Genomic DNA, 27113 nt, shown 5'->3' with positions numbered 1-27113 from the left:
CTTACATTTCCACCAAGGTCATTTTGCTCTAAATTTTGAAAAAAAAAAAGTCTTCAATATTGTTTTCCAGTCTATCCATTTTTTTATAGCAGTAATAATTTCAATCACAAAGGAAAATTTATTAGATTGTTTTCTTTTTACAGTGTCTCCTTTTCTGTTATGAGTTTATTCTTTTTAAAAACATTTTTATTTTAATAAGGTCTTGGGAAGATCAAGACTCCAAACCTTGGGTCTGTTTAGTTTGTCATTTTGTGCAGAAGCTGAAAGTATGGGGTCAAGAGGCTTGGTCGCCAACAGCGCTTGGGCTATTCTGCCCTTGGTGGGTCAAGTCGTAGTCTGAGTGCTTTACTTTCATACTCTCACCCAATTCGGCTCCATTGTAAGACACAGGTAGTAGTATTGTCTTTGTTTTTAACGATGAGATAACAGGCTTAAGTCAAATGACTTACCCGGGTTACACAGCTCATTACTGGTACACATACATTAATCATAGATCTATTGGTGACGAAGTTCGGTCCCTGACACTAGATGGAGCTCATCATGTGAAGCTGCACAGTACCCACAAGTATGGGTGTGTGCGCGTGCGTGTGTGTGCGTGTGCGTGTGTGTGTGTGTGTATTCATTCAGTCCTTCTCTGATGAATATTTAGGCTTTTTTCAGAATTTGCTGCTATAAACAAGCCTTACACAGATATATGTGTACTGTGGGAAGTTTCTAATGCATCCTTCTATTATTGTCTAAAAGTAAGTCCTAGAAGTGAATTTGCTAATTACCCACATTACCCACATTAAGACATTTTTATGATTTGACAAGCTGCCCTTAAGAAAGGGGGTTGCAGCAGTCGGCACTTGTACCATCTCAGTGTGTGAAAGTAACCTGTTTCCCACTTGCCCACCAATACCTTGTGTTACCCTAACTTTGCCAATCTCATAAAAAAGGAAATGTCATCTTATCGTTTAACTTGCCTTTATTTTCATTTTTAGGGTGGCTAAACAGCTCTTCAAATGATTATAGGTTATTTATCTTTCTTTTTTTGTGAACTGCCAGTTCATTTTCTGCCTAGATTTCTACTGAGACAGTGCCTCTGGCTGGTATGGATTTGTAAGTACTCTTTGGGGATAGTAACCTTTGCCTGTCATTTATATTGCAAATATACTTTCCTGTTCACTGTTTCTATTTTTACCTTTCCTTATATGTAAAGAGTTTTAAGTTATTTAGTTTTTAAGTATTAGTATTTATGTAGTCAAATCTATCCTAATTAACTTTTACATATATTTTTCCCTCCAGTGGATGAAAGAGTGAAACCAACATGTAAGTTGGCCCATTATGAGTGTGATTTATGATCTGAGTTTCGAAGAGAATCAGACAACTCCACCATCTCTTGGCCCAATTTCAGGAAATGGATGCATTATTTAAGATGGTGAACATTTTCACTTACACACTAAAGATTTACACAAACCAACTTAAGAAGATTGGGAAGGATTTCCAACCTTCCAACCCAGGCTAGGTTGAAAGCTACTAAGCCCACCCTTCTACCGTATGTCCTGCTTCAGACATGCGGTGTTAAAGTTGGAGTTGGAGTTCGATGTTAATGGAGGCCATTGGGATGGGTGCTGGTAGGTTATCCCTCTCCTTAAACCTTGAGCTTCCAAACTGGTGCCAGCTGCTGACATCACAAGACTTCTCTGCTGTTTCTCTAATGTGTTGTTCTGTGTTTCTATTTAAGGTTGCTCCCAGGATATATGAAATTCAGGTCATAGCTGAGTAGAGATCAGATTCATAACAAGACAGTTCGCCAGGCAAATTTCCCCAGCGTTCGCGAGAGCTTGTGAGGCCTGGGCTGCAGAGAATGATTCTAAATTGAAGCTCCAAGTTCAAGGAATGTGAATGAGGCATAGACTCTATTTTAGGGTAAAGTTTTAGTTCTTCCTGTTCCTGCCTTTCAATTAGAAGGATCGCTCTGGACCTTCCTCTTACCTTCCTTCTCCAGGGAATCAAATCTGCCATAGTCATGACTACCACAACTATCTCTACTCTTGCATTTTTTTCTGCTTAGGATATTCAGACAAATTTCTAAAAGGAAGCAGCCTTCTCTTTGAAGTCTGAATTCTTGAAAAGGAAGGATGCAAATACAAATTTCCTTTTCTTTAAAACACCACTTGGACCTCAACTTCTTTGAAGGTCTTCTTGAGCATCCATCTAGAACTTTTCTGTGATATATTCAATTATCACTGTCCCTATAGCCTCATACATACATTGATGTGCTGGCTCCTTATTGGTTCATTTGCCCTATGAAATGTTTGTCCTCCTCAGGGCAAAACTGTGAGCTACTCATTTCTGTATCTATAGCATGTAACACAGTGTGAAGCATATATTAGGCACTCTATAAATGTCTTTTTATTGGATCTGTGTTAGAATAATAGAAAATGTTTGATTCCAACATGCTGTTATGACCTTGGCTCGGGGAAAGTGGGAGTTAATAGCTTCTGATACAAATTTATATGAAAAATAGCAGTATCCCAGTGGGAATTAGGTTAGATAGTCATTCAAAAAGGAAAAATGGTGACCTTCAGATAATCCCTTTAGGGGAACAGCCAAAAACTGAGCATAACCAGACATGGTCAGAGAGCCTGTCTGCGAAATAGGAGAAAAAAATTTGGGAGAGTGGGCTAAGCACACAGTGCAACCAAATAACACTTAGGCCATTGTATCCATTGACCAGCTTACTCAAATTTCATTGGTGAATCTTTTTTAAAAATCATATTAAATAATACGCTAAAGAGATATAAAATATGGCATGCCAAGAGTTACTTGAAGATATGAAATTCAATATACGGATTCATTTAGATATCTCAAAGGAATGTTTTACATGCCAAACCTTCTTATAGTGTGCCTTTTCTAAAAATGATCAAAATGTGTTGCAGCAATTTTAGAGAAGGGGTATGCTATCAATAGAAGTCATTTAAGCCCATGTTTTGAACAGACATTTGCTAATTAATTCCAGAAATTAAACAAGTACCTAGATTTGTGTAACATACATCCAGGAATAGTTCAGATAACAGATTTTTCTTCCTGCACAACTGATCTAATGCCTTTCTCATATTAAAATTCTTTCCATGCATTGCACACATGTACACACACACACAACTTATAAATTATTTTAGTTTTACTGCAATTACGTTAAAACACTTGTTGCCCCCAAATGCCTGAAGATTTATAGTATGAAAGTCTCTTCGGTTTAAAATGCTGCCTCTTTGCCTTTCAGACTATTGGGCAGTAAAAAATGGGATTATAGGAACAGTCTCTGCATTTTCTGGAAAGTCTCCACAGGATAAGCCCCTCCTTAACTTCACTACCTGGCAGAGTCTTGGGCACAGATAGAATACTTACGGACTCTGGCTCCCCTATGTGCTTAGTGAGGACTATGGGTAGGTATAAGAATGGCCAGATGACTTTTTGAAAGTAGGAAAACAGAGAGCATTATATTGCTTCTGAAATGGTTTTTCTCCTACTAGAAAACTGACAGGGCTGGAGAATCCAGTCCAATATTGGGAATTCAGTTCAAGAAGTGACGGTGTGCTCACTGGCTCCGTAGAAGAACCTGTGACAGGACTCACCGGGGCTTTGTTACTTGGTCACTTTGTCACATGCATTAGAGAATGCATGGGGTTGTCTCTTGTTTCAGCACTTGACTATTTTATTTAGTGTTTGTTTTTAATTCCATGAAGTCTTTGAGCTACATTTGACATTGATAATGCTTCTTGGAATTATGGGCCATTTTGGTTTTCTGGCCTCATTAAGAGGTAGTCCATGTTTGAATCATAAGCTTATTTTCTTCCCATCCGCCTTAGCTGAATGAATTTGGTGGGCAACCCAAGGGTGACTTTTGCTGTTTTGTTGTTTGTTTTGTGGCTTCTAAAAAGTGAGCCTAGGGGCACCTGGGTGGCTCAGGAGGTTAAGCGTCCGACTTTGGCTCAGGTCATGATCTCGAGGTTCATGAGTTTGAGCCCGGTGTCGGGCTCTGTACTGACAGCTCAGAGCCTGGAGCCTGCTTCAGATTCTGTGTCTCCTCTCTCTGCCCCTCCCCTGCTCATGCTCAGTCTCTCGCTCAAAAAATAAAATAAAATAAAATAAAATAAAATAAAATAAAATAAAATAAATATATAAAGTGAGTCTAGCCAATATGGTTGTGGACAGTATCAGCTACACATTGCTGTGTTACCCATCCCTTTCCCCAAGAGACCACCTTAGAAGAAGTCAATTAGATACTAGAAATGGAGTCAAATATTAGAAATACACACTGAGAAAGTGTGTAGATGCAGTAACATTTCTGTTGAGTACAACAGAAAATCACTTGAGGGCCCTGCCGGGAAGTCAGTCTATTATTACTGAACTCACGGTGTTCCCTTATCACCTGGAAAATTACCAGATATCCCTTGGTGATCATAATTGAGGTTGACTTGCCCTCTCTCATCTTTTCTTTTGTTTTATGTTTACTTATTTATTTTTGAGAAAGAGAGAGTGAGTGGGGGAGGGGCAGAGAGAGAGGGAGACAGAGAATCCTCCCTCCAGAGAGGGAGACAAGACAGCGCAGAGCCTGATGCAGAGCTCCGTTTCACAACCTTGAGATCATGACCTGAGCGAACATCAAGGGTAAGAAGCTTAACCAACTGAGCCACCCAGGCGGCCTTCTCATCTTTAAAAAGGGACAAAAATGAGCAACAAAGTGATGCAGCTTCCTACTGAAAGCATGAGACCATTGATGCCTAATTTCTTTCAGTGCTTTCCTGTTGGGGCCAGAAGTTCTTCTCCATTACTTGTGAGTGTGGTTCTTCAGGGCCTTAGAGCTCCCCAGGTGTGGGTCCGAACTGATAAGTAAACCCATGTGGACCATGACGCTGTATGCTTTCTTTACTAGCACTTCCAGTCACGCCTTGGTGCTTGGTGCTTGGTGCTCGGTGCAATTAGCTGTTTCCTTTGAATAGTCCTGCCCTGGGCTGCTTTCTCCTTGTCACAGTGAGCAAGCATTATTCTTTCCTTTTTATGGGAGAAATAGAGCAGAGAGGAGTGAAATAACCCCAGAGGTGAAAAAATAAAAATTATCCATGCTTGGAACGGGACGTCCTAATTCTGTCAGTCATCCCGATGACCATTTCTGTGGAATATAAGAGGGAAACCAGCGTGTCTCCCAGAAAAACTGCCCTTTCAGTCCAGGGCCTCAGGGAAGATCTTTGATGCATTCTTCTTCCTTGTTGTGCCCTCTCTTCATTACACATAGCCTTTCATGAAGCTTACAAGAAGGGACATGAGCACAGGCGCCCAGTTCGCAACAACCTGGGTGAGTAACCCTGGGCAGGGCAGCCGGGAGGGGACTCCGGGAGGGGCAGGAGGATGAGAATGATCCCACGATTCAGAGCCAACTTGCAGCTCTCCCACAGTCCTTGACCATTGTTTTGTGAACTTAAGAAGAGGTGCCGATCTGTCCCTCACTCTTCCGCCTTTTGCTTGTAATGTCACCAACGCACACAGTTCCATCTGACTCACTGCCATGTTTCTGTAACCTTGGGCAATCATGTCACCTTTAAGGACTTTTGTTTGTTTACAAAGGGAGGATAATAGTCATGACCGCCTGCTGGCTGGAGCACACGTTAGTGACAGGTGTGGCAAAGCTGAGTGTCCGCACTGGATTTGGTGGCAGCTGGACAAGAGAACTCAGAGGTGCTTGCCTCCGATTTTCCAGCTGAGTGGGCTTCTTCTCCAGAAAAGATCGATGCCCACCCTCTCCAATCTTATAACAACCTCGGACTTTCGTTCCTGAGATCTTTGTAGCGGTTTCTCATTCCTCCCAGTTCACATGCCTGAGAGGTAGGGAAAGTGGCTCAAGAGAAATAAAAACCATATGTGTATTTTCTTTTTAATTTTTAAAAAATGTTTATTTTTGAGAGAGACAGAGCATGAGCAGGGGAGGCACAGAGAGAGGGAGAGACACAGAATCCGAAGCAGGCTCCAGGCTCTGAACTGTCAGCACAGAGCCCGATGCAGGGCTCAAACTCACAAACTGTGAGATCGTGACCTGAGCCGAAGTCAGACGCTCAACCGACTGAGCCATTGAGGTGCCCCAATGTATTTTCTTTTTTTTTTTTTTACTGTTTATTTATTTTTGATGGAGAGAGACAGAGCATGAGCGGAGGAGGGGCAGAGAGAGGGGGAGACACAGAATCGGAAGCAGGCTCCAGGCTCTGAGCTGTCAGCACAGAGCCTGATGCGGGGCTCGAACTCACAGACCGCGAGTTCATGACCTGAGCTGAAGTCGGACGCTCAACCAGCCACCCAGGCGCCCCCCAATGTATTTTCTTTTGAAAAGAACTGTCAATCTTAACTTTTCTAGTTTTTCCTAGAAGATGGAATATTACAACTAGAGGAGACCATAAAAAAGAATACATGCGGACCTCCTTATCTCCATTAAAAAAAAAAGAAAAAAGAAGAAAGATAACTGAGGCCAAGAGAGCTGAAGTGATCTGCTCAGTGTGGCACCGTCAGCTGCAGCAGTAACAGAATCAGACAAAACCAGTCTCCTATCTGCTGTGCTCTTCTGTTACTGCACGTCCAGAGAGCAAGGTACCTTCAACGCACCGTTCTCTCCACACCATAGGTTGATACTTCTCGTCCTTTCTTTAGTCATCCCTGGCAATGACAAAGTTTTTTCTTTTTTTAAAATCACTCTCTCTACAGGGGCACCTGGGTGGCTCAGTGGGTTAAGCGTCCGACTCTTTATTTATCATGACACTCAGGTCCTGATCTCACGGTTCTTGAGTTCGGGCTCTGCATTGACAGTGTGGAGCCTGCTTGGGATTCTCTCTCTCCCTCTCTCTGCCTGCTTCTCCCCCACTCTCTCACACTCTCTTAAAATAAATAAATTTAAAAAAAAGATAAATCACTTTCTCTACAAAATCTCCAGTCATCTATCAATTTATTACCATCAATGAATATTTATTGAGAACTCGTAATCTTCAGACGACTGTACAAATAATTAAAAGTACACACACACACACACACACACACACCCAAACAGGGGACTCTAAGGAGGCTGTGGTTTGGCTCACTTGATAAATTAAAAACCTTCAAGATTATTTAATCTTGTCTCGAAAATAGTGCCTAATGTGTTTCTCAGAAAGAGTAAGTGACTCTAGCGGAACTGAGGATGACCCATTGATGACCCATCAATGAATGTTTGTGGTTATTCACAGGGAAGATGCAGAGAGTAAAGAATCAGAACTGAGTCACCACCAAGAAGTTCAAAACCCACAGAGCAAAATACTGGTGGAGTCAGGACCAGAATGCCTCTGTTGGGCTATGTTTTATGTTCTGTTGTTTGGACTACGAGTTACCAAAACAGCTACATTCTATAATAATACCTCTTATCGAGGGCTTTTCCATCTTGCAGAGAGAAACAAAATGAGATGAATTTTTGAAGTGAACAGTCAGATTTGGGGACGTCTAGCCATTGGTTCTTGCCTATACTCAGGATTCCGGTCCAGGAAATAAAGCTAAATTTTGTGCAATACATATACTTGAACTTGAGGGCAAATCTTTTCAGGATTGAAGAATGGACCTTCTTTGGGTCATAGAGTACCTACCATCTGTTCCTTCACTGCAACATCTTTGCTTGGCCTCTGTGTGGTCTCTGGGTTTTTTTGTTTGTTTGCTTGTTTTTGTTTTCGTTTTGCAACTTGCTCACTTACTAACCACAAGCTTCCAGCTGCTTACACTGTGAAATCTAATGAGATTACAATAAAGCAGGCCCCATGCACAGCCGTCATTATGCAGAAAGACACAAGAGCCTCAGCTAAACACACCATAAAGGGTTTGTCTTAAGATATGAATCCTTGAAAACATCAGCTCAGCGATGACAAAAAGTTCTGCCTAGAGTTCTCTGCAGGAAATATTTTTGATATTGTTTTGACTTTAGGAAAAGAAAAACAACTAGACTGTGGGGGTTACCTAAGTGCACAGTGAAACTGCAAATTCAGACTGAATCCTATCCTCCAAATACAGAGTTCTTATGTGGAAACAATCTCATTTTCATTTTGCTTTCTGGGAAACCCTCCAAGGCACCGTGAACTGCCAGCTTTTTGTGACCTTCAGTTTCCTAACTGCTCCCAAGGGAAACTTGACCTTGGAACTGTGGAGAGGAGGGGAACAAGTTGGCGTGGAGGAGGGCAGAGGTTTCATTCTCTCTGTTTGCTCATTTCCCAGAGCATATGTGTTCTCCTGCACCCTTAGAACCCCTGAGGGCAAGGAGATGGGGACAAAAAGTGCAATGCAAATGCACATTAACCCCAATGCAAGGACACATACAAGACTGTCACATGGGATGGAGACTCAGATGGCTAGCTGGGAGCAGTTCCCAGTGAAGTATTAGGAATAAGAAAACATTCGGCCACCTGCAGATGCACAACTGATACAGGGCTCCCTGACTCCTCAGAGCATCGTAGGACCGAAATGAAGTTCGTAAGTCACAAGAAAGCTTCCTGTAACGTTAGCTGGCTTCCATAGGTATCGGGGACACACCCATGACAGATTCCCGATTTGAAGAAGGACTTTCTTGGGTTTCCTATCATTTGGCAACTTCTTGACTCACAAGATACCATCTGGTCATAGAGTTAACCAAGAGAGGAACTGTGTATATCAAGAGACGCTATGGGGGCCCTGTAGCCCCTACCTACATATACTGTCCTATAGGCATATAGCCAATGAGAAGAGAGTGGTTTCTTAGCTTTTTCCCAGCAAGAATTCCTTCCATCTTTTTCTTTGCTTATGGGCACATGGGTTGAACAAATTTGCCTTTAAGGCAGATTTTATTAAGTATCAAGTAGTATCTTCATTTCCATTACTCAATGAAAATCTAATTAGAGTAACATTACCACACTGACCTGATAGAATCTCCGCCAAAAGCAAAGCAATCAACATTTGAGTAGGTCTCTGAAGCCTGAGAACAGGCTATGTAGTCAGTTGGCATTTTTCATTTCTGAAAATAGCTTGTATTGTCCCATTCCCACCATTTGTAAGCCTGAAAGATCCAGGGAACTGCTTGTTTGTTAGAAAAAAAAGAGAACGAAGAATTTGGAGTCCTAAGCCTATAGGACTTGTTAGCAGAGTGATTCTGAGAGAGCAGTCACCTTTATGGAGCCTTAGGTTCCTTATCTGAAAGGATGTCGTTTTACCATGACACCCTTCTTACAGGGTTATGATGAAATTAAATAAAACCAGACTAGGAACTTTCGACATATTCAACTTTCCCAAAGAGAGAAATTCGCAGAAATAAAAAATCTGGGTACAATAAGTGAAAAAATTTGTCTCTGTGTTACATTTAAATCAAACAAATAAACAAAACAATGTTCGCAAACCAGGAGATAGGACAATTTTCTTTTTCACGGTTTCAGAAAGGGATGGAAAAACTGATGTAAGGGCAATTGTGTGTGTGTGTGTGTGTGTGAGTGAGTGTGTGTGTGTGTGTGTGTGTGTGTGTGTTTTCTTGTTACTTTCCTGGAGGAGAGGAAAACCACTGTGATGTTGAATGTTATGCCTGTATGGGATCAAGAATGCCTGGCTGAGGGAGTCATAAATATGTGCCCTGAGGATCCAAGCTAATAATTTACAAAGGACTCCGTACTCTTTTACCCTTAGAATACAAATAGTATAGACACTGCTGAGTATTTTTCCCAAAACAGAGCGCCAAAGAACATGGGTTTTGGCCAGGCAGACCCCAACTCAAATTTCACCTCATCTTACTACCTGTCTGATATACGAGAACTGAGCAAATTGCGTAAGTTTCTTATAAGGATTAGATTTTTTAAAAGGTAGATAAAAAGGCAGGAGTTCATTTCCTGCACGTCATAGGCACTGGTTAAAGGTGAAATGTTGTTATGTGTCCTCATATTTCAGCTTCAACTTTTCCTCTTTATCCTAATGTTTTAGTTAGCAAAAATGATAGCATGTGAATACAATTCTTGTGGGGTCAGCTGCATCAGGAAAGGGTATTTAGTCAGTAGCCTTGGCAATGCGATCTCTATTTGTAATGCCTTTGCTATCGCACGCTTAAGTATGAGGTGGGTCTGGAAAAAGAAGAAATTCTTTGTTCAAAGATATTCAGCCAACCACATTTCACGATGGCACTTCTTTATCTTGATCTTGTAAGTGCTCAGGAATTGTGGCTGCTTTGGAATTTCTGCCAGACAGCTATGGAAGTTTTAGGATGTATCCAAACAAAAGCAAAATGGAGGTTGGGAGAAAAGGGAGATTTGCTGCTGTGCCTTACTGGTTCACTGCTTGAATGACAGCTGTAAGCCATTTGGACTCCAAGCTGACATGGGCCTCTTTGGGCTGCAGATACTGGGAACCTCGATATGATAGATTGTTGAAGGTTCCTCTTGCTTTAAGCCTCTGTCTGCCCAAATCCCTTGGATTTAGATGAGTAGAGATTAGCTAAGGTGAAGTGAAATTGTAATTATTAATTTTCATTCCCAGAGAAGGACTGGAATGGTGTCATTTGTTTCCCTGGAAATAGTTCAAATGTTGTACTTAAGTTGGGGCTCATGTGTTTGAGTCTCTGGAATAGAAAGGGGCAGAGATCTAGCCTGAAAATTCCCTCGGTTTACTTAAGAAATATCCAGGACTGGGGGCACCTGGGTGGCTCAGTCGGTTGTGCGGCTGACTTCGGCTCATGTCACGATCTCACGGTCCATGAGTTGAGCCCTGCATCGGGCTCTGTGCTGACAGCTCAGAGCCTGGAGCCTCTTTAGTTTCTGTGTCTCCCTCACTCTCTGCCCCTCCCCCATTCGCACTCTGTCTCTGTCTCTCTCAAAAATAAATAAACATTACAAGAAAGAAAGAAAGAATGAAAGAAGGGGGGGGGGGGAAGAAATATCCGGGACTGGAAAGACTGCAGTGACTGTCACTCCTGGGACTGGGAACACTTCCCTCTGCTCCCAGCCCGTTGTTCCCTTTACTTGCTCTTGCAGAAGGTCTAGTCTAGTCCATGCTGCCATTTTGGTAATAGTGGTACCCAGCTGGCCTCCGGCATGGCACATCCAAGGGCCAGTGGAAAACCTCTGACTTTGTTAGTCACCCTTGCTTTCCTAGGTGACTGCCCTCTCAACACCCACACACCCACAATTTATGTTCCTGCATGTGCTTAACTCCACGACTGCCTTGGAAAAGCATTGGATAGGGAATGAGGCAGGATTTGGTAGAATCCTGGCTCAGCTTCTGACTGAGTAAACATGGGCAAATTAATTAACTTCTGGGTTCAGGGCACCTGGGTGGCTCAGTCAGATGAGCGTCTGACTTCAGCCCAGGTCATGATCTCACAGTTTGGGGGTTTGGGCCTCATGTCAGGCTAACTGCCCACTTTGGATGCTCTGTCCCCCTCTCTTCTGCCCCTCTGCCACATATTCTCTCTCTCTCTCTCTCTCTCAAAAATAAATAAACATTGAATTAACTTCTGAGTTCTCATTTCCTGACTTGTAAAAGGACTAATACTGTCTATCTAGTTTAGTCAATCCTGAGAATAACCTCCCCCTACCTAATATCCAATATGCATGAAATGGGAAGAAAAGCTGGATATATTCTCAAGGGCCACGAGTGTTTTGGCCTATTCCAGATGCTGCAGAGAAAGGACAGATAAGACCTATCTGTTTCTAAGGCAGCCTAAGGGATTATGGGTAAATCTGGCCAATGCATTGGAATGCTCTGGCACACTTTCCTCAGTTCCAAACCACCTCCATCACATGCACTATCTACAAACGTTCTCTGGAAACCAGCCAGACACACACTTAACATTTTACAGAGTTAATATCTTCACAGAAATGTATCAGTTACCATAATTCTTCACCACATTCCTGGGAGTTAGCCACAGACTCAGCCCAAATCACACATGGGATTTGTGTCCAGGCCACCCTCTGCAGTGGCTTAGACTCCTGCATCTAGTTAACTTCCCGAGCCACATAAAAATTCCGGCCACAAACCGCACCAAAGGGGATTCACTTCAGTTCCATAAATGATTGACAAAAATACTGTCAAACATTACCTTGTTGAATAAATTGCCCGATCCCTCTCCTAAAGGGAGTTCAGAAAAATAGAGCTTCTCTTTCACCATACTTCTAAAAGTGGAAGAGCTAGGAACCATTGCACAGACCTGTCAAGTATATGGGTAACAATATGACAACATTTCTGGAGGGGTTGTATTCAGATCTAAATGTTTATTTAAAATAACGTATTTCTGGCATGTGTAGACTTGAAGGAGAAAAATTCCATGGTTTTTGGTGATTACTTAATAATCTTATCCCCCCTCAAGAATCACTCGCTAACTTGTTCTATGGTCAATTTTTTCTCTCTAGACCTCCAGAAGTAAGGGAAGCTTCTTCAAAATCATAAGCTCTTATGCCCGAGGTGACATCAGGTATTCAGTTCGTTCATGAGTCTCGTTCGTGTTCATTTATTGTTGAGCTAGGAAGGAGCCCATGGCATTTACTACTCTGTGTAGGATAAAAATGTCTCTGGTCAGCTATCACTGCAGAGAACAGTTATCTGCTACATTGCCTTGTGTCCCTTCTATAGAGATAGGCATGGGCTTTAGCGGTCTTCTGTCAAAGTTAGGAAACAGCCTTTCGTCAGTAAATGATTGACCTGGTCACCCCGGGTGATAAGCTTAGGTAAATAGACTTGATTCTGCTCCAGCAATTTGAAGACTTTTAACTCCTTAGGTTCCAGAGCCGAATAATGCACATGGCTTTCTGGGAAATCCTATCGCTCGAGTTCGAAAGCTTTTTGCGTAGACAGTGTGTTCCTCAGAATTATAATGCAAACTGTCCTGGTATATCTTGAAAGTGGAAAGAACTTACGCCAGCAAAATCTGGAACAAAACCATGTTTGAAGAGTCATAACTAATGGAAGAATTTCATGAAATCACAAATACAATTTTTATGACGAAAAATAGAAAACTTTCTAAACCTTTGAAATATGTAGAGGAAACACAACAATTTTCAAAAGGGAAAGAAGATGGAAGAAAAATACAACCCACTTTGCAGAACACGTTGGTGGACGGATGATTGAATTCTCTCAACATGCACCCACAACTAATACATCTCCTTCAGTAGACCATCATCAGAGACGCTCTGGATACAAGGCAGGGCAAAATGCCTGTTTTGTGATCTTGAGAGAAAGGCCCATGACCAGACAGATCGCCTACCTTGATTGCTGCTTTTGGAATCTGGACTCTTCTCTCAACTTCCTTCCTGACTCAGCAGTGGTGTCCCACGACTGTTTCAATCCTGGCCGAAGAGTTTGGGACAATGGTAAGAAGCATCAACACAGGGTTTCACTTTTTCTCAAGCACAAAATCAAGGTGTTCCCCTCCATTTCCTTTCCCGCTTTCACTGGCCCCTGCGGACAGTGGTCACGAGCTGCAACTTGCTTGCAAGCAGGTATGTTGACAGATGTGAAGGAGGGAACCTGTGCTGGTTTCAGCTGCCTGGTCTGGCCAATCATTACAGACCAGTCCAGGCTCTCAGTCCTGCTCAAGCCCAACCAGCGATCTGGATGACAGAATCAGATAGCAGCACTGCAGGGGAAGAAAGCAGATTTGTTAGCTATTGACTATCCAGAAAAGCAGTGACCTTTCAACAGGATCTGTGAAGTAAACAGGTATATATGGGAGAAAAATACCTTTTATTTCACTTCTTTTTCCTGTAGCAATCTCAGAATACAATTTCAAGGTCATTTTAACAAATCTCTCATTTAATAGAATTTCTTCTATTGAATTCCTACCTGGTGAGAATCATTTGGAAATTCCTTGAACAAATATGGCTGCCACTTACTTGAACCTTGAAATTTTATTCCTATTTTATAGATGAGGGAACAGAAGCTCAAAGGGGTAGTAGTCATGCAATAAGTAGGTGCTTAAATCAGGATTCGAACTCACTATTCTAAAACCAGTACCAATGTCCAATGTCCATACACTTTCCGTAGTACTCGGTGGTAGACTGAAGAGGCCCCAAAGATGTCTATGTCTGAATTCTTATAACCTGTGAATATGTCACCTTTCGTGGTAAAAGGGACTCTGTAGATGGATCAAGCTAAGAATTTGGAAATGGAGATTGATTATCTTGGGTTGTCCATGTGGGCCCAGTATATCACAGGGGGCCTCAGAAGATGCTAGGATCAAAGGAGACGTGGTGACAGGAGTGGAGTCAGAGAGAGATTGAAGATGCCACGCTACTGGCTTTGAAGAAGTCAGGAAGGGCCCCTGGCCAAAGAAGGTGGCTTTTAGAAGCCAAAAAGGCAAGGAAATGAGTTCTCCTCTAGAACCTCCAGAAAGAACACTGCCCTGCTGGCCCATTTTAGACTTCTGACTGTAGACTTGAAAGGTAATACATTTGTATTGTGTTGCTGTAAGCCACTGAGCTTGTGATGACTTATAGCAGCAATAGAAAACTGGGAGAACCAGAAATATTCTGCCTGATGGTGAGCTCTACCTTCTCGAAATGGCAACCCATGAGTCTAGTTCCTCTTTGAACATCAGACACTCAGGGGGGCAGTTGCAAATGATGGGGAAGCACCCTGGGAGGAAACTCAGAGACCAGTTCCAGCACTGCCTTAGACCAGTCATTTATCTCTGGCTTTTAGTTTTCTCTCTTGTAATATTAGCACCTGGACAAATGTTCTTTGGTCCCTTCTACGTCTAAATTCATAAGATTCTCAGTTAAGCGTCCAACTGTGGCTCAGGTCATGATCTCATGGTTCGTGGTTTCGAGCCCCACATCAGGCTCTGGGCTGACAGCGTGGAGCCTGGGGCCTGTCTCAGGTCCTGTGTTTCCCTCTTTCTCTCTGTCTCTCCCTCACTTGTGTTCTCTTTCTCTCTCTCTCAAAAATAGGTAAACTTAAAAAAATTAAAAAAAATTAAATTCATAAGATTCTAATATCTCAGTCATACAACAATTCAAAAATAATTGAAGATATCCCCATCATGTTTCTCTTGGTCTTTTTTAGTTTATTTTTTGTAATTTTGTTTATTTATTATGAGAGAGCAAGGGAGGCTCAGAGAGGTAGAGAGAATGAATCCCAAGTGTGGGGCTGGAGCTCTCGAATTGTGAGATTATCACCTGAGCTAACATCAAGGGTCAGATGCTTAACCGATTGAGCCACCCAGGCTCCCCTTTCTCAGTCTTTTCTAAACACAACATCCCCAGTTCTCATGTGACACCACTTCTAGACCCTTCAGCCTCCTAGCTGCCTTTCTCTGAAAAGGCTCCAATCTGTCCACCTCCTTCTGAAATGTGTTGTTTGGACTCGTGTGGGATACCCAGCCATGCCTCCATATCTGCTCCTGTGCCTGGTTTCTTCCATCTCCCACTGCCCTCTCTTGCTAGAGCCCATCTGACTCTCATTCTTTAGGGTCTTTTGGACTTGCTTAGTCTGTTCCTTTTTATCTTCTTTTATCCAACCTTACCTCTTGAAAGAGAGCATCCATAATCAACAAATTCACATGAGTCTTAATTTAGTTCATTTTTTAAATAGGAAAGACCAAAATCTTCTAGAGCTAGCCTATGTCAGCCATCTTTGCTTGCTTAACAACCTTGAAATGATAGTTAATTCTCACAAATATTTGAAAGACAGCGGTATGTAAATTTCTTAGAATCATAGATTCCTTTGAGAGTCTGATGAGAGCTATGGATTCTCTATTAGAAAGATGTGCTCATAGTTCATAGTTTCAAATTATTTTACTTTTTTGAGAAAGAGAGAGAGAAAGAAGAGGGGGAAGAGAGGCAGGGGTGCGTGGGGAGAGAGAAAGAGATAGAGATGAGAGAGAGAGAGAGAGAGAGAGAGAGAGAGAGAGAGAGAGAGAATCCCAAGCAGGCTCCATGCCCCGCGTGGAACCCAATGTGGGGCCCAATCCCATGACTGTGAGATCATGACCTCAGCTGAAATCAAGAGTAGGACACTCAACTGACTGAACCACCCAGGTGCTCCAGTTCCAAAATTTTGTATGTCATGTCAGGGCATTCTGGCACCAATGAAATAGACCACTGAACCCTCTGATGTGTGGCAGGTTGGTTCTAAACCTGCAAGGTTGTTGGGGAAGGGGGGAGCTTTTGCAAAAGGCAGTCTAATGTCTTCTTCCAGATCCATTTATACTTCATGGAGGCCTACAAATGAGACTCCTGGGCCCAGATGGAGCAAACACCCATTAAGCGTCAAAGCAGGAAAGTCTTTAGGCCACAAAGCAGAGAGGTTAAACAAAGAATAGCTTTCAGTGGCCTTCTTTTGCAATAAGAGCTCTGCTTCTTAGGGCCTTTCTCCACAGGATAAGTCCCATTCTTTAGACACCAGGCCCCTTAGATTAAAGCCATCTGCTTGCCTAAGGCTTCTCTCAGTTGCATGATGCTACTGGACAGAGGCTGACAATTCTGTGTCCCCTTTCCCCACCCATGCTTTCCAAAAACACTGCCCAGCTGTGCAAACACCCTGGTCTGACTAGCACTTTTGTTTAACTGGCACTTGCCCAGGCCATCCGGGGTGAGGTTTGAGGCACATGGGCTTTGGACACTGTTCCTCCCTTGCAACCTTCTACCCTCTCTGAGAATGAAAGGTTTCAAGTCTTAAAGATAATAACAATCCTTCAGTCACAGTGAGCAGATTTGCAGAGGGATAAACAAAAAAACATACTGCTGATCAAGAATTCCTTTGGGGAGAAAAAAAAAAAACCAAAAATCCAGAGCATTCAGGCATTCTAACCTCAGGGATTCACAGAAGAGGACTCACTTTCCAAGTCAAAGAAGCAGGGTCTGGTCTCTGCATTGCACGTATCTCCAGCGCAGCCATCCGTAGGACTAAGTGACTCAGGCACCTTTCTCCTGCCACACTGGATGGCACGGAGAGAGGGCATGGACTGGGCACAGACTTCTACAGGAGACATTGAGAGTCTCCTTATGAAAGAAGAGGTGGTTTTCTAGCTCAAATAACAGTGTGTTTATATATTTATTTACTTAGTTAAGGATGTTTGAAAAGAGCATGGCCAAACCCAATTCTTGACAAAAGCGTGCAGTGGAATCAACTACGGTGGTTTTCAGCCTGGAAAGGATCATAAACAAAGGCCATTCCCATAGCTTCACAGTGGAATTTTTTTAAAAACTTAAGGAAATTTTATATCACTGTTGAAAAACCCAGTATCACTTGCCATAGAGAGAAGGTAACCATAAAAGAGTAACCATAAAGAAAGAAAATGCACACAAAATTATATTAAATGTTAGCTGGATACTACTGGCCTTTTTGGGGTTGTTGTTTTTGCTAGAAAAACAAGGGTTAGAGAGTTTTCGTCACTAAGCTGAGACTTTCCTCTCCACTAATCAGGATGATTAAGTGATTGATGATATAAATTCTATTCAAAGCTATGACCATCGTCCCCCTCACATCATCTGGCACACCACCAGTGGTGGGAACCCTACTCACTCTCAGAGCAGTGCACAGATAGTCCAGTGTGCAACTTTCTCTTCCACTCTCTGAATTTATCTGCTTTCCTTCTTATTAATTAGCTCCTGCTAAGTCATTAGCAATAAACACAAGAGTTAGTAGTCAACCATGTTGAAGGGATTGTGCCAGGTACTCTTTGGAGGGGGTGGGTGCAAAGTCACCACCCCCAATACTAAGACTGACTACTCTTGAGAGTTTACTGTGTGCCAGGCTGTGTGATGAAATGTTTTCTGTATAGTGTCTTTTGTAGACTTCTCAAAAACCCATCAGAGCAGGTATTGTTAGTCCTATATCCTGTATATTTAGAGATGTTAGTTTTGTTTAGAGTTATACAGTCGGGATGTGATAGAGCTGGGACAGAAACACAGGGCTATGCATCTCTGAAATGCCTGTTGCCCCAGCTTCTGTACTCAATAGAATGTTCATAAGCTAGTTGTACTATGAAAAATTAATTTGTACATAATATACGCACTCCATTTTCACAGAGGCAATGTTTCAACCCAAGTGTGTGTTCAGAAATTGAGGCAGTAGTCTTTGCAAATACACCATGTGGATGTTGGGACTCAGACCTATCTCCATCATGCCATTTTCTACTAAAAGCCAATGGGGATGACTGAAAGTGGTGCTTATGAAAGCCCATCAGACCATATAGTAGGGGTGCCTGCGTGGCTCAGTCAGTTAAGCGTCCGACTTCGGCTCAGGTCATGATCTTACGGTCCGTGAGTTCGAGCCCCATGTCGGGCTCTGTGCTTACAGCTCAGAGCCTGGAGGCTGCTTCGGATTCTGTGTCTCCCTCTCTCTCTGACCCTCCCCCATTCATGCTCTGTCTCTCTCTGTCTCAAAAATAAATAAACATTAAAAAAAAATTTAAAAAAAAGACCATATGGTAGATTTACTAACCATGACTAAAAGTATAGGTGAAAAATCTATGATGTGTTCTTCGATTGCTATGTTAACTTGAACAGAAATAGAATCGTCCCTAATTTGCTGCTGTAACATTAACTATGTGAAATGAATGACTACTTAGAATTAACTTCATTTCTGCTAAATTCATACACAGGTGTTTCACCAGACCCTGTTATTTTTGCAGGGCATAGGGCAGAAAGAGAAAGTCACTGAAATTAAGTGGGCTCAGGCATTCTACTAAAAAGAATTAGGAATGAAGAAAATATTGGAATCTTCCTTGCCAACAGATTGGATGCCCACTCTAATCTCTGCATTGTTTTATCTCGGTGCTTGGCAATCACTCAGAGTAACATGGGCTCACCATGGTGGTCAGGTGAGAATATGGATGCAGGACCTGGCCAAAGCCTAGCAGAAATGGTTGAAGTGCTGAGGGCAAAGCTTAGAAAAGGGTGGGTGACAAGATTGGGTGCACATTTCGTGCACGGCTCATCTTGGGGACTGCAGGTGTGGTCAGCTGATTCCAATATGTCTTCATCCAAAGTCGTATACTAAGATATTTGATTGACACTGGGTCTATAACCTTTAAAAAAAAAAAAAAGATCAGAAGTGGGTCAACAATAAAATGTATACAGAAACAAGGAAACATGCCTGCTAAAGCTTTATATTTATTATTAGGTTTAAGCCTATTTAGGTCGTTCAAATAAAATACAAGAAAAGACATAATGTCATCATACCTATTAAATTGTTTTTTCACAGTTAAAATGAGGTAATCTGGCTTTACGATGTTTTAGGTTGAATTAAGCAGAATAATCCAGGTTACAAGAAAGAAGGAGAGATATATTTGAACAATTATTTCCTCGTAGGGAAGAAGCCAAGTGAAACGTATGTGAATAAGATAATTAAGCCACAAAATACATTTCAGAGTACCAAGCAGCATATAAGTTAAGTACCAAACTTTAACCTTAAAATTGGTACAATTTACTATTCTGATTTTATTATTTTTTGTTACTTAACTTAGCAAACAGCATGCACTGTAATATAAAACAAGCATAGAGGACAAACAGAATATCTAACAGAGTATTTATCAGATTCACATATCATATCTGAATTGACCAAGACTTATTTTCACTATGACAACCTCTGTATTTTCTAACTGCTGATCGGCGAGGTTAAGTATAACAGTTGGCATATACACAATACAAACACTGCCTACACAGTCTGTATGTGACGCTTATTAACACAGGGGTGCAAACTAGTAAGTATAATAGCAGCAAGGTACCGCCGTGCCTAGAATATGTTCTAAGATTTATCATGTTGATACTATAGATTCATGACTGAAGTGTTACTAGTGCTATAAAGCAATAACATATATTAAACTGCAAATATACAAAGCAACGGAAGGCTTATCTGACTTCAAAGTGCTGTGCTTCTCATTGGGCTCCAAGCTTGTGAGCATGCCCCTGCGATTTGAATGAAGTATTGGCCCCGAGATCTGGGCCCCAATCAGATTGTGTGTGTGTGTGTGTGTGTGTGCATGCACGCGTCCATGCATGTACACATGTGTGTGTCGGGGTCAGAATTACGCATTTGGGACCAGTAAGGAGCAATAAAAACCACTGTGATAGGAGTGGGCTTGGGCCTCATTGAATGTGTGTGTCTATTTGGATGAATTTCACCGGTATTCTGTTATTAACAGTAATCAGCAGATGATCAAGGATGGCCAAGAGGAGAGGAGAGAGTGGTATTCTGTGCAGATCAGAAGGAATGAGAAGGAAAATGCCTCTAGACTATTGAGGTTATCTCAAGATTGTGGGATTGAATTCCCAGCAAAGAGAAGAAAAATATTTTATCCAAACTATGTGGCTTAGAAAGGAGTTTGAAAAGTACTAAGAATAAGTATCATTGGAGAAAAGACTAGAACACTGTATCCACTGCAGGATAGAAAGAGTCATCTTAGAATATTTTCTGAGCATTTAAGACTGTGCTATTTCAACACCACCAATAGCATTTTGTACTGTATTCTTCCAGGTTAAGGGCCAGTTCAGCAATATAGTACCTTTTGTGTCACTATTTCTCCTAGGAAGCTGGGGAAGCCAGAAGGTAAGAAGATAGTAAGTCTCTTGGGAGAGTAAAGAGCTGTTCATTACCATTTGGAGTTAGGGTGAAGTTTCCAGCTAAATCACTTATCACCTAATCAATTCACTCCTGTGTGTCCCAAGGCAACATTTCTGAGTGACAAAGCCATGATGGCAAACACTAGGAAGCAGTCTGAGGCCGAGGGCCGAGGACTACTGCAAAGTTAGTGGAATTGAGAGGGACAACCACGTTCTATGCCACACAGAACAAACTTCCTGTTCGTATGGACATTTGACGTGATCAATTTCTGTGCACTTCCTTTTGGCATAACATGACTGTTTAGCATGCATTTGGGAAAGCCCCCTCTTGGGAACTCAAGTGTGTCAGCAGATTTCATTCAGCTCTATTCATCTCACTATACGGATCACTATGGCGCCAATGTTGCACCAGCTGTCATCCTAGACCACACTTTTGAGAAATGAACCCAAAAAGCATTTCTTCACACACGCCACACGAGGAAGAATTACCATAACTGCACACCTCGCCCCCTGAGTATAAGGCATTTAATTTAATCATAAGGGACCTGACATTTTGGGGAGCTAGTTGACCAAGGTTTGCAGAACATCACTAAGGTACCCGAAAACATCTTTATTCCAGATTAAGGAACCGAGGTGGATTTAGCACAGGGTTGCTTACTTGCTCAGCCATGAGAGAGAAGTCTCATGGCGTGCCCCACTCATTAGGTTGTTCCATTTCCCAGAACCTAACAATAAAAATCTACAGTCAGCCAATAAAGAATATTCCAAAAACTTCAACTGGGCCATGAATTCATTCTGTAAGACGGCCTGAATTTGTGTAGCCCTACTGCGTCCACGAAAAGAAATCGTTTCATTTCCGTCATAATTTCTTCTGTTTCTCCACCTTTAGCTTAGCACTAAGCTTTCTCGCCAGGTTGTAATAATGTCTCTTTGGGGAGCACTTTCTTATGGCAGGATTCAGAAAAACAGAAACAGAAAATCCTGACACACCACAAAACTGCATTTAATTCTAGAAGGCTTCACTTCATTGTCTTCTTGAACAGAAACATAACCTTTGTGATGTGAATATGAGGTCATGAAAGGAGAGCCAGGATTCTTAACCTTGGTCATGACCTGGGCTCAGATCTTGTGCTTTTGAGTCTATATAAAAATCCTGGGTTTGGACTGTGGCTCAACTATTTTCAAGAATTCAGGGGTCTGGTCTCAGTGTTAAGGAACATAAATTACTAGAGAAGGAAAATAAATTACTAGAGAGTCTAATACAGCATATATATCATTTTGGGGGGGGCATGACATCCTTAGGTCTGTCAATAATTTAAAAATTAATCCTCAATAATTTATCATTCCCTTCCATCAATTCCATCTTGACTTCTCTCTCCAACCCTAAGGATATCTTTTCTGCCCATGAAACCGCAGTGGTATCTCTAATAGGCTCCAAGTTCAAGCCTTTAAACATTGCTCCAATCTAACTGAAACCTGTGATTGTTCCCTTTGCCACAAAGCCATGGAAATGTGGCAAATGGTCTAGGGAGTTCATGAAAAACCATGTGGAGTTACCATTTCAGGATCCCTATGGCCTACATTTCAGAATAACTATGGCCCCAAATCCTATGAAACTAAAGCCCTCTTTGGCTCAATCAAGTAGCTTTTTCGTTGATCTTGAAGTTAATTCTGAGGAAGTATGGTAGGCTCGTTTGATCTTGTGAGAGTGAATGATGCGGTTGGGTCAAACATTTTTATTGTTGGCAGTTGTAGAATGAATCATAGAACTAAAGTCTCCTCTCCCTCTGTCCCGTCACTGAGTCTTCTGCTTGGCCTCATGTCCAAGAGCAGAATGCATATATCCTTTGTATTATATCGAACAACTTTTTTCCTGGAGCAGAGATTCTGCCAAGTCAAGGTGTTTATCAAGGGCGAACTGCCAATAATCCTCCTATCTCCCAGAACTCCTGTGTAGAACTTCAAAATGCAAGCCAGGCTGGCAACCCAAAACAGTATGAAGGAGTGAACACCTGCATTTGCCACATAGAGTAGGACTCCATGCACACGACCTTGGGGCCATTTTCTGTGCTTCTGTGTCACGCTTGATGCCTTTCCTCTTACTATGCAACCACTGAGGTGCACTTCAGTGTTACAACCCAAGTGAAGTGCAGTTATGTATCTTAAGACGAAAGGAACAAAAATCAAGTAAACATTTCACTGAACAGTCAGCAGCCCTTGGGTGTCACTGGCATCCTCTGAAGACACCCTGCCAACACACCTGGCCTCGTAGCACCAAGCACCTGGACAAAGCTGAGGCTCAAATAAAACAGAGCAGAATAATTCTCCTCTTGCCTCCTGATCTCTTTGCCAAGTAACAAAGGGTTAAAAGAGGGGAAATGACCTAGTCCCTAGCAATTGACCAAGAGTGAAAAAGAAGACCAACTGAAACAATGAGACCACAAATAAAACCCCGAGGGGTGGCCAGGAATTTCAGAGCTTGTCACTGGGGTTTAATATTAGAATTGAAGAAAAATTGAGAAAGTGAGGGCACTTCCTTTCTTACCCCTTTCCAGAGAAGGCCCCCCCAAAATTTGATGATACAATCCCAGGAACCTCTTTGGAGAGGGGGCTCAAATGCAAGAACAGGAAAAGTTAGACCAGATTTTCCCAGAGGCATTTGTGTTGTGGCCCTCCTCAAACTGCAGAAGCTGGAGGTCGGGGATTAAATTATTTTACAGACAGTAGAGGCTGGAAGACCAAGATTTGGGGGTGTGCTTTTGGTAGCTCACCCCGGATACCCGCCATTGCAGGAGACAGGTAAGATCCAGCTGTGAGCACGGAAGAATAGAAATGGGAAGCTCCCGGGGGGGTGGCCTAACGGTCTTCACACATACACACATCCATCCAGGATTCCACGTTTATCTTTCCTCCTTAAGAATCCAGATGCTGCCATTTCCTTAGGGATCCTCAGACAGTCCTGAGGAGCCTCGGTATGTACACACTCCATGCCCAGCTTTCTTTCCAGCTCCTTCCTTTTCAACCTTCTACTGGAGAGTCTTCCTCAGGAACTGAGAGTTCTTCATGACCCATTGTATCTTCTGACCCAGTGCGTGGCCTGGCAGTGGCTTCTCAAGTCTGGACCACACCCACGCATGAACACTGTCCCAGGATGACTGGGGGAGCTGGGAATATCTGTAGCTGAGTCAGAGGTCACTCACAGTGCTGAAATGCACGGTCCTATTGAAGGGAGAAAGATCAGGGCGGCATCGGGCCTGGGTGAAAAGAGTTCGGGAAGCTCCTTTGTGAGTGCTCTTGAGGTAAGAAGCACTGAAGATACTTAATCTATAAATAAATAAGTGGATAAATAAATAAATAAATAAAACACAAGAGGACTCTATAGGTAAGTACCTCTTACCAATTAAAAAAAATCCCCCCTTGAGTTTCAAAGCCCTCATGCAGTGGTGATTAGCAGGCTCAGAACAACCTGCAAAAAGGAGAACAATCAAGACACAAACCGGAAAAGTTCCCACACTGGGTATTTCTCACTTGATGACCCACAAGTCATCCTAAATGTCCCCGAGGTAGTCTTGTTTTCAAGGAGTTACAGAACAGCTCCCAACCCACTTGGAGCTTCCTCCTTAAATCCATTGCACTTTCCCATGCTTCCTGTGTCTGCCTCCCCGGTGTCACAGACAAGGCTCCTTCCGTTAGCGTTGTGTCTCACAGCACAGACCGAGTCCTAGGCAGACAACAAGGAAATGCGATTCCAAGATCTGGCTTGAAGATCCCATTCTTCAAAAAGGACTTTGCCAAAATGATGCAGGAGTTTACCTGGCAGCCATTTTGGGGAAAGCTACAGATTTAAACCAAAGAAATCGGGCGTGCAGCAAACATGCATGTCTATCTCCTGTTGGGCCCCACACTGAAAGGCTCTTCCACCACTGTTCCTTTCACTTTTAAGAAGGGGCCAATAGAAATAGAAAGGGATCAATGTTTTAAAACCGGGAAACACATTTCTGATACCAAAGGCAGTACGTACTGTTTATCTAAAGAATGAAGGTGACCAGTTCCCAAGCATAAGCTATGGAAGAACAGATTATGGCTGGTACAGCCTGGTGATAAAGAAGTCTTACTCTCTCAGGGGAGAAGTGGTGACATTCAACATGCCAGAGAGAGCTGGTGCTTGGCCCTTTTTCCCCTCAAAGCCTTGGGTTGATGTTAGGGCCACCCCATAGGGCCATCCACGCCTGCAATGAGCCATTACTTTGACTAAGGATGCCTTTCTGATTCATCTCCTCACAGGCTCAAATGCAACATCCTGGAAGAAAACAGGAAACTGGGCCAATTAGGGGACACTCAATGGAACCTGGAGACTCCATTTCCATATTACATCCAACATCATGAGCCACTGGGGAGACCTTGACCTTGATCACATGAGATATGCTTCTTCCCTTGGACTTAAGTTTTAGTCTCATTTGGGAAAAATGCAATTAAAATCTCTGTAGTTTAATCCAAATGGCCCTATGAAGAAGGGAAAACACCCTCCTCCTCCTACTTCCCCATCACTGCCCAGGGACCATCCTAACAGGAAACCCTTCAGAACTCTGGTCTGGATCAACAAAGTCAACATTAAGTTAAATAAATTAAAAAAAAAAAATCAAATCAGCATTTAGCCAAAGCTCTATCCTCCTGTAGGAGGTCGTTCAATTCAATGACAGTAGTGGCAAAGTCCACCAGGTCCACGAAGTCCGATGTGATGATGTTGACACCCATGGCTCCGGGCTTCTGGGTTTTCACCCAGTCCAGGATGGCAGGAAGATTCCTGCACAGAAGAGAGAGCAGGGAGCAGAGTTTAAAAGGACTCTTTCAGAAACAGAAATAAGACGTTTCCATTAATGTAACAAAAGTATGTCAATACAAGCACAAGCCCCCAGAAGTTCATCTGTTTAAGCTTTATATCTCTTTGAGGGATGGAGTGATGTCAACTCCAACAGAGAATTGTACTTTCAAGGTTTCTGCGCTGGAAGACAAGATTATTTGCCGCAAGCACCAAAGAGACAGCCATGTCAATGGGACCTTGAAAGACTAAGATCAAGACCTAATTATTGGTAGGCTCTTTAATTATTTTTAACATGAAAAATTGCAAACATATTGATTGCAACACTGAAATAAATTTATAGTAAGTGCATCCACCATCTAGCTTCCAGCACTAACATTTTACAGCACTTGCCACATAACCGTCCATCGACCCACCACTCTATCCTTCCATCAAAACATCTTACATTTTTGACAAGTTCCAACTGCACACATCTACACACATGTCCTAACGCCTCAGTATGCATCTCATTAAGGAGGATTCAATATTTGTTTTAATTTGTTTCTCTTTTGACATAAACTTGCATCCAATAAAATGCACAAATCTAAAAAAAAAAATGCACAAATCTTACATGTAACCTAGTTGAGTTGTGACAAATGTAAACACATAACACATACCCCATGTCAAGGTACACAAGGAACATTGCCAGCAGGCCAGAAGGTTCCTGCATGTACCTTCCTCATCAATCCCTGTCCCCATCCTCCCAGAGGCAACAGTTGTCACAACTTTTGTCCTACCATTGATTAAATTTGCCTGTTCTAGAACTTCATGCAAGTTCACGCACTCTGTATTTTTTGTGTGAGGTTCTTTGACTAAGCATTCTGGTTTTGGATTCATCTGTGTTGCTATATACGCCAGTAGTCTGTTCTCCTTTTTAATCACTGCAGTATTCCACTGCATGAACATAGTAGTTTGTTTATCCATTTTCTTATTGATGAATAAATGGGAAGCTACTTGTTTTTAGATATTGTGGATAAAACTGTTATGAATATTCTTATCTAAGTCTTTTTGTGAACACTTATTTTCATTTCTTTTGGATAAGTACCAACACCTGAAATTGCCTTATTATACGGGAGGTTTACATTTAGTTTTATAAGAAACTTCCAGATCTTTCCCCAAAGAGATCGTTCCATTATATATTCCCAGCAACAAAATATGAGACTTCCGGTTGCTTCAGAGCCTCACCAACATTGGCACGATTAGTCTTTTTAATTTTAGCTATTCTAGTGGGTATGTAAAGATATATAACAGTGTTTCAATATGCATTCTTTTGATGAAGAATAAGGCTGAGCAGTTTGTAATGTGCTTATTGGCCATTTGTATGTCTGCTTTTTGAAGTTCTTGTTCAATTCTTCTACCTATTCTTTTTTTTCTTTTTTCTTTTAATTGTTGAGCTGTAGAAGTTATTTATATATTCTAGATGCTAGTATTTTCTCAGATATGCTTTTTGATATTTTATCCTTGCCCATATGTTGCCTATTAATTTTCTCAATGGCATATTTTGGTGAGTTGAATTCCTTAATTTTAATGGAGTCTAACTCATCAATTTTTCTCTTATAATTTATGTGACCTATCTAGGAGACTTTTGCCTAGTCCCAAGTCACAAAAATATTTTCCTGTTTTCTTCTATAAGCTTTATGGTTTTAGCTTTCCTGTTAGATCAAAGATCTACCTCCAGCTAATTTTCATGTATGGTATGAAGGAGG

The 27113-nt window shown here is 42.0% G+C and overlaps 1 protein-coding gene across 2 annotated transcripts in view; it reads right to left on the bottom strand.

Moving 5' to 3' along the window:
* Positions 1-19080: 19080 nt before the first annotated feature.
* PLCXD2 (phosphatidylinositol specific phospholipase C X domain containing 2) overlaps positions 19081-27113 on the bottom strand; it is a 50294-nt gene continuing 42261 nt past the window's right edge. For both annotated transcript variants that reach the window (XM_042957255.1, XM_007098592.3), the window contains one exon: positions 19081-25353. In XM_042957255.1, coding sequence (XP_042813189.1) covers positions 25194-25353 — 160 coding nt within the window. In that variant the 3' untranslated portion in view covers positions 19081-25193. The remainder of the gene's footprint in view (positions 25354-27113) is intronic.

This window comes from Panthera tigris, chromosome C2 (assembly GCF_018350195.1).
Source record: "Panthera tigris isolate Pti1 chromosome C2, P.tigris_Pti1_mat1.1, whole genome shotgun sequence".
NCBI classification, from domain to species: Eukaryota; Metazoa; Chordata; class Mammalia; order Carnivora; family Felidae; genus Panthera; species Panthera tigris.
This window is presented reverse-complemented; position numbering and strand designations above follow the sequence as displayed.